Source organism: Quercus lobata, chromosome 1 (assembly GCF_001633185.2).
Source record: "Quercus lobata isolate SW786 chromosome 1, ValleyOak3.0 Primary Assembly, whole genome shotgun sequence".
NCBI lineage: Eukaryota > Viridiplantae > Streptophyta > Magnoliopsida > Fagales > Fagaceae > Quercus > Quercus lobata.
In genome coordinates, this window is record NC_044904.1 from 8,432,954 (window position 1) to 8,448,628 (window position 15,675).

Consider the following 15,675-nt stretch of genomic DNA (forward strand, 5'->3'; position numbering starts at 1 on the left):
TTAAGATGTCTATAATCAAATTGCCAGCAGTATCAACATTGCAGTGGTAAATACGAGTTTTGAACACTACCTGCAAGCCTGACGTTATAATGGGTGGAATAAACAATAGACACTAAGCATGATAAGCGATGATAATTCCTACATACAAGACTACAACACATTTGCGTTTAAATTACATAAATTATTTTTCTCAGCTGAAATACAATATTGATAGAAAAAACTTTTACGTTCTGTGGATTGTTGGAGTGAAAACCTTAGATCTCTGAATCATAAGATTGTGGCTTCAAAGTTCAAACAGTACCCTAAACTGCCTATTTGTATGCTATAATGGTATAATAAATTAGAAAATCTTTGCGAATATATCAGTCTTATGTTTATTATATAGTTATGCTTACACACACATATTAACACAGAGTAGTACCCACCAAATGCAGAATCATTATGGAAAAAACCCCTGAAAACCTGAAACGTCAAAGCACAAAATGCTCCCCATTTTAAAGTGGACTTTTTCCATAGACGACTCTCATTTGCCAAGACTTCATAATTTTGTTATTTGTGTAAGATAATTTTATTTTATATTGTATATTTTAGTGTTAAGCAAAGGGCTTAAAATAATAGCTCAATTGGTAAATTCTGGATGGTTGAATAAGAGATGTAGGATTCAATTCCTGCCTACACCAAAAATCAATTGGTGTTTTGGTCTGATGATAAAAAGTTATCATTAAAAGTAGACCCCATAGGTTGAAACTCTATAAAAAAAAAAAAACTAATAGTGAGCCACATAGTAACTATTATTACTAGAAAAGTACAATTTATGTGAATGTTTATTAGTTTTAGGCAATGTATTCTTATTATGAGTGTGACTTAAAATAATTTAAAAGATTTTGTTGTTTTAATAATAAAAATTTTTAATTTAAGATTGAATTTGAAAGCAACCCAAATTATAGGAAAATTATGTAATTTAACCAAATCTTTAATTAAGGAGACCACTTATTACAAAAAGAATATAGCAACTTGATATAACCATAACTTGACCCAATTTTATTTTATAGTATATTGTTTCAGGTTTGATTTTGTGAGAGCAATGCGGCTCCAATATTTTTTTTCACAAGGGGGGGTCATAAAAAACTTAAATTAAACAAAATTTAATAAAAAGAGAGCTTGAATATATTCAGTTATCGAAAAAAAAACACATGAAGTTTTACAATATGCTTCTATAGTTTTACAAGTTTTTATATTTTGAAATCGTTACATGATAATTCGTTATCACTTGTCATTATCTATTATCAAAGTGGGTAGATGTGACTATTTTATTTTGTTAAGTTTGTATAACATATTTGTTTTTATGCACTTATCATTATCTATGATAGTTCACTTAGTGTCTTTTTAAACAATCAAATGCTTGAACAATTATTAACTTTTCAAAAAAATAAACACTAACTTTATTATTATTATTTTTTTTTTGGTCACTAACTTTATAACAAAAAGTTATTATAACTTGATAATAATACACACACTTGTAAATGTAACAAACCCTTTGTATTTCCTAATTATTAAATTATATTATATTTATACAATACACCCACAGATTCACACATACCACAATTCACACAAATAACATTACAACAAAAATATGAAAATTAATGCACACATTCAATATCATACATACACTCATAAACTTATAATATAAATTTATAATAAAGAGAAAGATACTCACAACTCACAAACACTCATTTTTTACTCTTAGAGTCGGAGATACCAATATAGTTAAATAGAGAACTAAGAAGAGAGGTGAGATGAGAATCATGAGAATTAGATCATCATATGAGAGAGAGATTGTGATTTGTTTTATTGTTTGGTTTTGGGTTAGATTGATATATGATCAGACTAGGGTGTGCACAAATATTTTTAAGGGTAAATTAAACCGGTAATAAAATATTATATATATATATATAATCCGTTTTTCTTGGGGGGGGGGGGTGTGAACAGCATGTACAACCGCCCATGTGTGAGAGTGATTTTCTGTTTTTTTAAGTGAAATTCTCTCCTCTTTATTGTGACGTAGGCCAAAGATCAAACCACATAAATTCTTGTTATTTATTATATGTGTAATTGTGTCTCATTTTTCTATTTAGATTTTTTGTCTTATTGTTTGTTTTTTTGTGAGATCCTTTTACAATTCCCTATTCACATTTACAATCAATCTTTTGAAAATACCATCCTCACAATTCATTCTATATAGAGGTCCTTTCTTCTTCCCTTTGTTTTTTTTTTTAAAAAAAAATACTAAATACAAATTTTTTTTCTTTTTCTTTTTTTGAGAAACAGTAATACTTAATAGAACACACGAAAGTATATATACCAGTGATTTAAACCAATTTATAAGACAGTACATAACTAGATTATCACTACAAAAGGACCTAACTCTTGTAGTGTTTTTAACCGTTGTTTAAGGTTTAATACCACACTATATCCATATTCTTAACAAGTGATTTTTATATATTTATTATTTATTTTTTTACAAATATTCAATAGGCTTTTTTTTTAGAGAGAGTTTCAATAGGCTATACTGCAAACAATTTACACCTGACCATTTTTATATCAAGGAGACAAGGACAGTGTAATCTAATCATGCATGTGTAATTGTGTCCCTTTTTCATTTCTAGGTTACTTTGTTCCTATCTCTTGTTTGTTTGGCAGGCTAAAATGGTCAAATACCACTGTTTTTGAAAATATTTTGCAATCTACCACTATTTCTGAAATATGTAGGGATCTACCACTAATTGGAAACTCAAGTTTTCCATGTACTCGAGTTCCATAAAAAATAGCACGGCAAATTAAAAGGCTATTTTTCAAAGAACTCAAGTTTCTAGAACTTGAGTTACACAACAAACTCGAGTTTCAAAAATGTGATAGATTACTAAATATTTCGCAAACAATGGTAGATCCATACATAGTTTCCCAAATAGTGGTATGTGGCCATTTTGGCCTTGTTTGGCATCTTTTGCCAAATACATGGTACTGTTTATATATATTCAAACTTGTGTGAAAATAGTCAAAATACTATCCACATGACACATTACTACTCAAAGGTCCCTTTAACACAACGCTAGGAACAGGTATCTAGTTGCACCATTGTCAACAAGTGATTTCATTTCCCAAATCTCAATATAGATTATAGACTATTCTGCAAACAATAGAAAAATGTAACAAATGACTCTTTTAATAATGAAACTAACTTATAAGTTAATTTTTTGTTTTAGTTATAACTTTCTAAAATCTCAATTTTTCAAAACTTTTTTCAAAATACAAATATATTTTAGTACATTTTCGACAAAAAAAAAATTCCAATAAAAAATTAAATAAATTGTTTCTAAATGAACACAAATGCATTTCCCAAATCCCAATATAGACTATTCTACAATCAGCCTACACCTGATACATCTGCAGCTCTAACTATATTCTAGTCAGACTTTACAAGGCAATATGCCTAGAGTCAGATTTTACCGCAGATTTCCATCAGCATGTAACACTTTCCCAACCATTCATATTCTATTTACATATTTCACTTATTCAACCATCTCAATTTTCAAAATTCACCTCACGTGAATGAACTTATTGATATTTTTATGCATGACCAAATTGATGATGTTCACATTAAATTTTACTCCAAGTTGAGAGCTCATGCTTCATTTGGTCCCTCAGAACCCTTCTCAGTAACTTGTTAGAAGCTGTTCTAGGAAACTCTGGAACAATCTTAACATAATTCACCTGTTAATCATAAAGAGAGTTGGAGGGATTGTATCAATAACTTATAAAATAATTTAGACCAATTTGTGAAAACCACCATGGAATTGAAATCTATTCCATCTTTTCTACCCATCATTTGGAATGAATTGAAGACACTTTTCAAAGCAATTGGTATGAGTGTATAATAATATATATGGATTCATTAGAACTCAGAAAGACACCAATTTGATTTGCAATATGCTAAAACTACTATCCATTCTACTACAAAAAGGTTAAATTGATGTGACAATGAATGTAGTTAATGTCACATGAAAAAACATAATAACGTGAATTTTTGAATTACATTTTATTTATATTGTCTTTGAGAGTTAGCACATAAGATGTAAGCATTTATGTAGTTAACGCACCATTTGTTATGCTGTAAAATGTTGTCATTGAAAACATTTACAATGCATAAACCACCAAAACCGATGGTCCAATTGCAGGAGCCCACCAGTCCAATGGCTGGAGCCAGTGGTCCGACAGCTCAGCCCACTAGAACAATGACCCAACCACAAGATGGAGGGATAGGCACTGTTTGTTTTTGTAAAATGTTTTACCAAGTTTTTAAGGTAAAACGGTTTACAGCCTTTTACAAAAGATTTTATAGTCAACAACAGAAAACATTTTTCAAGTTTGACCAAATTTTAATGAAACAAACATAGCAAAATTAAATGCTAAAAATATTTTTCAACGAAACAAGCAGAGCATAAATTTGTAACAATTGTAACATCACTATATTTGATTTTCCAGTCACCATTATTTGGATGGAAAAAATTTCAAAGATGACTGTTCAATTTTGAGCAAGAATCTGATCTCTTAAGAATGGTCAGATGATGGTAAAAGTAAAAGTAAAACTAATCATAAGCCAAAGGAAGAAAAAAAAATGTCTTAGAGTCAAACCTTAAACAACGGGTTGAGGTTGCTTTGAATTGTCCTTGAGAAAAGCATTTTCAGCTTGTCTGGTTCAATAGAAGATCCTTTCTTTAAGACTACAAATATGGCCAATTGTTCTGGACCACCATCCACGGGTGCAACACTGATTGCAGCAGTCTCCAAGATGCATTCATCAGCACGGTCACATACACGCTCAATTTCAACAGAACTTGTCTGTGTATCACCAAATATTCAAAGTTTTCAATATTTCAGATGTTAGTCCAAGCATGCCTATTAAAGCACTCAATTTTCCTCTCAAAAAAAAAAGCACTCAATCAGGTCAAGCTTATTGCAAGTTTCAAAAATCAAAGGCTTTCTTTCCAGTTGTACTTCATAAAACTCATTTTTATCTATACATACATACATACATATATATATTTGTTAATATGCTATTGAGCCAGTTTAGCCAAATGTTTCCTTTATTTATTTTTTTTTTTAGTTTTTCTTCTTCTCATTTTTTTTTTTTTTTTGGGTGTGGCTCTTCTTCTTCTTCCCATTATATACCACTTTATTGTCACTCTTTGTCCAACATTTCTCTGTCCTTTTGGGCTCTCTTTGTCCCTATTATTTCTTGTCTTACCGTTATTTTTTCTCCAATCTTTTCTAATTCTTCTTTTCTCCATTCTCTTTTCTATAAATTTGCTATGAGTAATGTTTATTACATATAAATTGTTTTACACTATTTTATACACACTCCAAAAAACAACTGAAATTGTGACTTGAAGTCGCGATTTCCCATTTGCTATTACTACTTTTGTATCCCTCTCTTTCCCATTCAATTCACATTCATCCACACAAAAAAAGGAGATTACTCTCTCTCTCTCTCTCTCTCTCTCTCTCTCTCTCTCTCTATTTTTCTTTCTTTTGATGAATATTTTATTCTGTCTTGTAGTTCTACTTTGGGTTTAGGAGTTTTTGTGTTTTTTATAGCTCTACCATAGATTGATGCATTTTGATGCTTTTGTGTTGTGTTTCTTAATTACCCATCATAGGTGTTCTCTCTCCCTCTAATGGCTTTAATTTGATTTTAGTTTTAGTTGTATTTAGTTTTTTTGAAAGTGGGAATTTGAGTTTATCAAAACAAATCTACTTGACTATGCATTTGAATGTGCCTACCAACTATTTGAGTAAATATTAATTATAAAGTCTTATCTTTTTTGCCTTTGATTGCACCAAAGTAAAGTTCAGTTGTACAGAAGAAACTCTAAGAAAATATTACCCATTATGAGACAGGTTAGAAGAATATGGATCATCTTAAAAAAGAACAAAATTAACCAAACACATCCAAAACATGCAAATAAAAGACTAACTGAAATAGAAAGAGTAAATAGAAAAGGCTAATACTGGAAGTGTAGGAAATATTTATTTTAATTTAGTCTTATTTGATTTTGGAGTACATTGTAATATTTGTAGGCAATTGTATTTTATTTTAGGTCTTAATAGTTAACTGGGTTATTAGTATTTTATTTTATTAGAGTCAAGGTTATTTTTAAAAATTCAATAATTGGGATTTCCTAAGTCATTTAGAATGAGGTTTCCTACATTAATTAGAACCAAGGTTTCCTATGAGAATTAGGATTAGGATTCAGTAATCTATATAACTAATATAAGTAGAATAATGTAATCCTATGAAGGGGAATTATCTTTATGATATATAAAATTTCTCTTCAAATTGTCCTGATGGTCTGGTACTGACTGCAGCAAACCCTAGGTGCTGACTTCTAGAGCATCTTTGCAGGTTGGTGCTGCTGACTCCTACATTCTCTATCTTCATTTTTCATGTTCTTTAATTATCCTGATTAATGGTCTTTGTTTGTCCTACATCAGATACATTTGTAGAGATAGGGAGACACAGAAAATACTTGCAGAAATTGTTGCATTTGGAGAGAGAATGAGAGGGTCAATGAATATAGATGGGCAACACTCATATGAAATCAAGAAAGAGAAAAAAGGGAAAATTTCAAAAGAGAAAATTGTTTAAAGTGTAAGAATAAGAAAACTAATCCTAGTTTTAAAATCCTAATTTAGTATCTTCAACAAATTTCAGAAAATAAATTATAATTATGTCACATTACAAAATAATTACATATTTTCTCACATCGTGCAAGGCCACGTCTAGTTTGATGTAATGGTTATCCCTTTGTTTTCTTCCACAGGTTAATCCACAACAAATATTAGGGTAATTCTCAAATGATTGAATCACAGGAAGAGCAATATGTGGTACCTTAATGCCTCCAATGTTCATAGTGTCATCAGCCCTACCCTGAACAATGAAATATCCTCCAACAGTTCTCTTAATGATATCTCCATGTCTCCTGAGGTGCTGCCAATGCATATATATCATGTTATAAAAGGATACAATGCCAACAACCATCACATGTTTGTTATACTCACCAAGAGAAATATTTTATATAAATTTACTATCTTCTCTAGGTAACAATTATAAAACAATAATCAATATAGTAATAATAACTTTGTGGAACAAATTAGAAAAAGAAATTTTTTTTGGCTCCAAACATGTTTGGAGTTATTTTTTTCCAAACCACCATGTGGAGATTGAAGAGAGCATCCATTTGTGATTTTAATTACATGAATTTGTTAACGAGTCATGTGACTTGTTTAAATAATACACATGAATAATCTTATAAACTGTCACGTAATGGGTTGGAAAAGATGGCTCGCATCCAAGCATGTTTGGAGTCTAACTTTGTCCTTTAAAAAATTGTAGATAAATGTTGGAATTGATACAGATTGGTGCTTTTGCAATTAATTTATGGTCCTCGATGCATCAAAAGAACTAGAAGGTAACAATGCCTATGTGGTTCAACAATTGTCTATCCTATGGGTGAGATAAACACACATGATACTATCTAAAAAATCATGGTCATAATCACAATCTAAAGAATTGGGATGACAATCAATGTAAAGTCCCTTGACCCAAAACATAAGCACCCAGTCATAGTCAGTCTGGGTGCATAGTCCCTATTAAGGTAAGACCACCAATCAGGCTGCTTTTTGGGTAGGAGACAACTGAAATTGTCAAATAGATATCCCATTCTAAATGTCTGTATAAGTATGTACAACCTAAATGATATAACAACTAGGCATACAAAGAGCCGAGTACACAAGTATTCTTTTGAGATAGGTAGATTGTGGGGGGAGAGGTGGGGTTTGAACCACAAACATACGACACTACAAAGGATGCCACAGCTAACATGCTATCACTTGAACTAGCATGCAAGTTTTATGAAGAAAAAGGGAGAGAAGGGAGTTGGGGGGGGGGGGGGGGGGGGGTGGTGTGGGGGGAGGTTTCAGCATACCATTCCTTTGTACATTGGCATTCCCTTGAAATAAACTTCATCATGATCAGCATTAAGCAATCTCTCAGATGCTCCCATGTATAGGGGGAATAAACCAACTTCACCAACACAAGCTTGATCATGCTGTCATATAGGTCAAAGACATAAAATATATCCATTTATCAGTCATTTGGCTTGGCTTCTCCACATCCATTTTCTTTCATAATCATGGACATTGTTGCAATTGTTCAGCAATTATCCATCACCAGTTACTGAAATAACAGAATACACAGTAGAAAAAGAAAATTAACTTTCAACTAGAAACCATCTAATAAATATTCTTACATATGGTATCCCGTTTTCATCAAGGATGACAAAGCCTGTTGTCATTGATGCTGTGCTAAAGGTTCCAAAAGCTTGCGGCTGCAGAGGACATCCTTGGATATAAGATGACGCAAGTTCTGTGCCACCACATAATTCTATAATGGGATTGTAATAAGATTTTGAAGATAGCCAAAGGTCATCATCAACATTGGATGCTTCCCCTGTGGATCCAAATGATCTGCACATATCCATTTCTAAGTTCTTTTTCCTTGTATTTATATGCAAACATAGTTTTTTAAAGTGCAGAGAGATATTACTTTATCCTTGTCCAATCTAAGCCTTTCATACATTCTGTACTCTTCCAAGCTTTTACTATGCTGGGAACTGTACCCAAAATAGTCACTCCTGCATCCTGAACAAAAGTAAAATCAAAATTAAGTTGGTATTTGGACAGAGGGTGCTAACCCTTATAGTTCAAAAAATATTTTACCCAAGTTTCTTATTTGGTAAGTCACACGCACACACTCGGTTTCTTTTGAACTAATGACCTCACCCTTCAACTCATTCTTACGGTAGGAAGGACGTGTCATCTGAGCTTAGATCTCTTTGGTGTACTACTATACTTGTATATAGAAGTTCAGTATTCCAGGAGTTCCTTATTGATCATACTACAACTCATCTAAATAACGTTTTTCTTTTCAAAAATGTCTGGGGGAATATTTGCCTTTGTTCCACTACTAACCAAACAATTCAGACAAAATAAAAAATAAATCTAAACAACCACAACTTTGATGGTATTTTATAAGATCTTTAGAGGGCTACATAAGTCTGTCTCTTCCAAAGCCAATTACCCTGGGTTGGATTTCCATTTTCATGCTGGCTTCCATTGTTTGCCTCATAATAATTCTTTCCGATTGATTTAAGTAAAATCAACTACCTAGAAATTACATTAATCTATTAGCCTTCAGGCCGAGAAAAAGTGTTGGAGGTGTTACCTGAACAAATTTTCCAAAGCCATGGCCAAGAGGTGATCCATGATAGAGTGCAAGAGTTGCACCACATAGAAAGCAAAAGAAGAGTACACATGGTCCCATCACCCATCCCAAATTTGTCGGCCAGCAGAAAACATCTCCAACTTGAACATCATTGTGAACCCATGCATCAGCAGCAGATCGAATTGGCGAAAGTTGTGTCAATGGAATAGCTTTTGGTTCTCCTGATGAAGGCCAAGTAAGGAACTAGAAAAATTATGATACAAGCATCTCATACTCAAGCTAAGAAATATATATGTGCTGGAACAACTTATCTACCTGTGGTTCCAGAAGAAAAAAGTATATTAATCACGGATTCCACTGGTTGATAGACTGGAATATAATTATTTGATCTGCCAAGAAGAGAATGTCATTACTGTAATTAATTCTTTGGACATTCTTTGAATGATAATACAAAGGTTGACCTTTATTTTCATTAAGTATTTTGTTGGACTAATTTGACACCATTGCTGTATGCATACCTTGGATGGTGATTGGCACTAGAAAGAAATTCTTTCCACGATAAATCCTGTTCTCTTAACTGAAAGCCCACATCATTACCAATCACAGGGAGCACTATAGCTTTATAAGGAGCAGCTTCTACAACTCGACTGCAAGGAGAAAGCAGAATAGCCATGATGATACAAAAAGTGTACTATTAACCTGTCCAGTCTCCAATCAGCATGGTAAAAGTATTTCAGATAAGAAAAAGGAATTAACATGCACAGATTCATTTCCATCTTCGGTAAGTGCTTCATGGTAGCTAACTTTCATGAAGTGCCTACGAGAACTACTTAAAAGGAAATTGGTGTTTGGCATTTGGCTTTTGCACAAAAACTAGCATTTTATAAGGCTCAGGTAGGGTGAATCCATCATTCACACACATGGCTTGTTGCTTTAGTTCTACCACCTGACAGAGAGAAAGAAGTTTCTCATCTATCTTAACTACACAATGGCAGTTTTTACCTGTACAAAGGTAACTTTCGGCCTCCTCTTAATATGAAATCCTGAATACAAATTGAGAACAGGAATCAACTTTCAAAACAAGGAACTATGTAAACTGAAACATATGAAAATTAGTTCAAAATTGATATATTACTATAGCTTATTTGTGGGCTTGTACAAGCCTATACCCCTGAGGGACAGAACTTGTGGTACATTCACATGCATATGAACATAGAAATGAACTCAAAAATGTAAATGTGAACCACCTCAATGAATATTAAGGGTACATCCACATGTATATGAACATAGAAATGGGAGAGAACTCAAATACAAGTTGCATTAACAATTCTGAAAAGCAACGGTAAGTTGTTCCATGATAGAAACTAAGGGAGCTCCACAACTTTCTTCGACCTTTAGTCCAAAGCCTCATCCAATATGCTCAAATAGTAGTTACCTGATAAAAGCCTCTCCAAGAATTAACAACTTGTGAAAGACACATTTTTCGTGCTTTTCAAACTTAACTACCTTGCTTATAGCTACCAGCTTGGGGAGGGAAATACCAAACTGAGATGGAAGCAGAACTAGACAGTTGAACATCATAAATGTATGAAACTTGACATTTAAAAATTACCACAAAATAGTTTGAAACAAGTGGAAACATGGGAAGAACCATTAAAAGATTCTATCTAATTATTACAAAAAGTGGAAATTAATTTTTCGGTAAGATTGCCAGTTGGGAATTATTGCTGGATGGCTTAGAGATGTGCTTCTAGAAACTATTGATTAATAAACTGCTAACACCATAAGGAAGACATATTAACAATACAACTTAACAGCTGGATTTGTTCATACTCAGAAGTGGACAGAGATCACAGCATAAGATGAAACTACTACAACAACTAGGCACAAAGAGAGAAAGGCAAGGGGAAGGTGCAGAAATAAATGATAAATACTTATAAAAGTAAACTTTGGTAATCCACTCATGCTAATATGATATGACACAGGCAGTATGCAGAAATCTAAAAACCAAATATACCATTGACACAATGCAGAATTATATGGATGATTGTATGCAGTACAATCAACGTGTATGATGAGCCAAACTAATGGTCAGACCATTTTTGCAAAAGACTGAATGGTCAGGCCATCATGTTTGCAGCTTTGAGCACTTATTCATTTATGGGTTTACTAGACAAGGAACACAATTTAACAAACTAATACCTTGCCAATTACTGATTCTAACATCTGATGACCAAGTACAATTGCTATCACTTCACATATCTTCAGCATAACAGATTGGACCAACTTGGTTTGACTACTAAGGTAATCCCACATTTTTAATCTAACAGATATTTTATGAAGGTGAATAATCACCTGAGTGAAGATACCCTTTGCTTTTGACACACGCAAACGAGTTGCAATTTCCTTTGCTGAAAAACTGTCAGCTATTGATACAACAATAAATCCTGCTAGTATAATTGCCAAATATATGATAACTGCATTGGTTGTCATTGGCATATCAATTGCAATTGCATCACCCTTTGAAAATACTGCATCCAGTGCATTTGCCACCAACCTGTAAATCATTTCAAAATCCTCTTAATATATGCATCTGTCTTAGGTTGAAGAATTGAAAAATAAAGAGCCAAGTACACTTTATAACTCAACCTTTCATTTCAACGTGGAGGACTACCATTCTTTAAAGACCCAAAAACAAAAACAAAAAACAAAAAATAAATTAAAAAAACACACAAACACAACCACAACACCATTAGATTCCCAAAAAGTGCATAGTTGCAAAGAATCACATTCTATGAGATCAAGGCAGTATCTCTAATATATCCCATTTGCATTGACCCAGTTAGAGAGAGAGAGAGAGAGAGAGAGAGAAAGTAGTTATAATGTTCACTCAGACACAGTAGTTATAATGTGCACCACACTTTAACAGATAACACACTCAATTGGGGATAAGCATAATCAAGTGAGAGCATACATTACTCGTTCTCGAAGTTCTTTCAGTGTCACGTGATTAATATTGGAATCATCACAGCCTTCATCCCTCCACACAACAGCCACACTGTTATCTTCTTTTCTTGGATGAGTTCTAGGTAGCAAACAACACTCAGCAATATTCAAAACTGAACCTGGAAACCATGTTCCCCCATGTTTCGATTTGTCGGTAGTATCTAAAATGTACTTTGGGGCCTCATGAAATGAAACTGAAAGCTCTTTTAGAACAATAGACCAGTAATCCTGAAATTCATTGACATTTACATAACTAAGTTGAAATACTGCTTTGCATCAAAACTAGCATTTACCTAGCAAATGAAGGCACAAAAAGCATAATATACCTCAGGATGCTGAACAGTGAAGTTCTGAAAGTGGCTGAAACTTGTAATAGGATCCTTGTATGATGTTCCTAACAGCTTTGAACCATACTTTTCCATCAAACGTCCCAAGTTTGTATGTTTAGACTGATCTCTAACAAACAGAGCGAGAAGAGATCAGTTAGGAGTAAAAATCTGAACATTTACTCTTTGAATATATCAAAAATGCAACCTCAAAGTCATTACAACACAATAAAATTGAGTTATCAATTGGAATGCACACACTAGTAACTTTCTGCAACAAAGTGTATATAAGTTTCTGTAACTAATGGTACAACCATCAATCATAGACAGTTGTATTAAGTTTAGTTAAGAGTACAGCAGCAGTGCAATGTTAATGCCGGTTACATTTGTTAACAATCGCAGCTAACCTTAGAATAAACATTACTAATGCCTATAACATTGATCCAGAAAACATGGAAAGAAACATGTTCAAATCAGCTTAACTCCTAACAGAATCATTGAAAGAGAGATCGGATTAGTTAAGTTCACTGATTTCTTTTTAAACCCTGTGATCTAATAGAACCATGTTGATTGGACCCCACATATTAAGGGGAAGTCTGGGACCACCCATTAGAAGAGCGTTCCAATAATAATTAAATAATTAAATTTACAGTTTCTTAACAATTATTTTTGGGACAAGTGATAGTTTATTTGTTGATACTTGCCGGCCAAATCTAATACATTATTAAGGGTCTCAATCAGTTTTTCACAAAGACGTGGCAAACAGCTACCAAAAAGGATAATCTCTTTATAACTAGGCAGCTAAATAGAAAAGACAAAAACTGTAGGACCAACTGTATGAATATGCATAACTATAGGGACTAAATAACAACGGAGAAAACATTGCAATGAATCAGTGAAAGCAGTAGGTAATTGCTAATTACTAAGTATCCGTTTGGATCTGCATTTGCGGATCTACGTTTCGTTTCTTTCCTTTTTTTTCTTTTTTTTTTTCTCAGCCGTGTCTTTTGACTTTTCAGTAGTAAACAGCACATCCATGCACTGTCCATGAATCTCACAAACACTCACAACACTATTTATACGTTTAAAAATTATTTTGCTATAGTGTTTTCAGTTTTTAATTTTAATCAAATAAGTTCTATCCAAACAAACCTTAATCAAAGAAAAATAGAACTGAGGGAAAGAAGTCAAAGACGAAGAGCAAAACCATACAGAGAAGGGAACCAGTAGAGAGGAGGACCATTGGTGAGGGAGTCCCAGTTGGCATAGACCGAGTAGTAGACTAGCTGATGCAGCGCATGTGGGTGCCATGGCTTTAGCACCCTTTGAGCCACCAGTGATCGCCAAACCTCTCTTGGGTCAGACCCTTTGGCTCCAAAAACTGCTTCTTTGAGAACCCTTTGGAATTCTTTGGCCTCCTCTATGGTTAGCCCTGCCTTCACAAAGTCCTCCACTCCAACTTCGCTTATGCTCTTTCTCATCTTTGTCTCTCTATATCTCTCTCTTTCTCTTGATCTGTGGTAACTGGTAAGTGACAACGTTGTTGCAGACTAGTAGTAAAATAGTTGTAACGTAAGAAGTATTGTTTAGGTGAGCAGCGTCTAAGGCATGAACAAAAAATGGAATCTTTTTTATATTTATATATTAATTAAATTAATATTTATTTAATATTTTTATATTATAATATATTTCATTTAAAATATTTTTTTTTACCTTTTGAGATGCAAATTGACTAATTAAATTTTTATATTCAAATTCTTCTAACATCTAATTTTAAAACTAATATTTTTCTAATCTCAAGTTCCTTCATTACATAATTGGCCAATATATTTAGACTCAAACAATTTGCAACAAAAACAAAATGCTTGGTCTGTATCTTTTAAATACACTAGCCATTTTCTATCATGCTTCTCCCCATTTGATAATATTTGAGTGTAATGAATAGTAGAAAAATGGCTAGTGTCATCACCTCTAGGAAAAATTATATCATTGTCTCTAATTGGACCTCTTTCTTACTAATAAGTTTCTTAATTTTGTGTCAATATTTTTTCAATTACCTGGATCATAAATATTTGAAAGAGTATAATTCAACATGTCATTATTATTTTCATTTTCTTCTAGTTGAACATCATTATGGTGAACTTGTTCATTTGTGACATTTTCATCATTATTTTCATTTTCTTCTAAATTATTTTGAAGTTCATTATCAAGATTTGTTGCATTGCAAAATTGAACATTATTGTTATCTTGCAATTGTATCATTTCATTAGCTTCTAACTCTTTTTTGGTGAATTTCTTGCTCATTTGTGATATTTTCATCTAAATTTTGTATTATATTTTGTTTATTACTAATAACAAATTTATTCATTGATCCTTTTTGAAACTCAATTAATTTTTCTTCTTTTTTTCTTTGTTTAATTTTTTCATATCCAAATGCATATTTTCTAATAGACATTTCTAATCAAATAATATATTTATAAAGACTAAAATAAAAAATAACTTTCAAGTGTAGAGCAAATGAGAAATAGAACCTGATTTATATAAAAAGTATTGTTATAGTTTCACCAAACAATAACAAGTTTTTAGCAATCTCAACCTGCATAAATAAAGACTTACTCAATATATTACCACTAACTAATATATATATATATATATATATATATAAACACAAGATTAAAATTTAAAAAAAAAAAAAATTAAGCACAAGCAGAACAAAAATTTAAGCATAACCATAACACAAAACTTATTAATAAGACCCACCCACACACACACACACACACACACACACACACAAAAAAAAAAAACCCACACACACACACACAAAAAATAAATCCTATCTATAACCCAAAAAATAAAAAACGCAGGCTTTATAAAAATAAAAAATAAATAAATAACTTGAAGGCCAAAACAAACGTGAAACGTCCAGGCAGCCATAAACATAACAGGTCCAATCTTATTATCTTAACAAATAAAATGAAGAGAAAGCCAAGCGCCCAAATA

At 32.4% G+C, this 15,675-nt stretch overlaps 1 protein-coding gene across 1 annotated transcript; it reads right to left on the reverse strand.

Annotated features, from left to right (window-relative positions):
• Positions 1-3,367: 3,367 nt before the first annotated feature.
• Positions 3,368-14,199, reverse strand: LOC115977226 (probable acyl-activating enzyme 18, peroxisomal). Its single transcript, XM_031098961.1, has 14 exons — positions 13,888-14,199; positions 12,676-12,805; positions 12,318-12,577; positions 11,699-11,900; positions 10,346-10,386; positions 9,862-9,990; positions 9,659-9,732; positions 9,344-9,564; positions 8,666-8,760; positions 8,370-8,586; positions 8,046-8,168; positions 6,950-7,048; positions 4,693-4,899; positions 3,368-3,771 (listed from the first exon to the last, which is right to left on the reverse strand). Exons 1-14 carry the CDS (start codon positions 14,154-14,156, stop codon positions 3,658-3,660), a joined length of 2,181 nt encoding a protein of 726 aa, XP_030954821.1. The 5' UTR covers positions 14,157-14,199; the 3' UTR covers positions 3,368-3,657.
• Between the last annotated feature and the right edge of the window lie 1,476 nt (positions 14,200-15,675).

Bases quoted from the DNA above. Each gene is read 5' to 3' on its own strand.
- LOC115977226 (XM_031098961.1), bottom strand. From the start codon at position 14,156: ATGAGAAAGAGCATAAGCGAAGTTGGAGTGGAGGACTTTGTGAAGGCA. The intron at 8,761-9,343 runs GTAACACCTCCA...ACTTTTGTTCAG, and splicing joins GCTTTGGAAAATTTGTTCAG to GATGCAGGAGTGACTATTTT. The intron at 8,169-8,369 runs GTAAGAATATTT...CCTATATGACAG, and splicing joins ATGAAAACGGGATACCATAT to CATGATCAAGCTTGTGTTGG.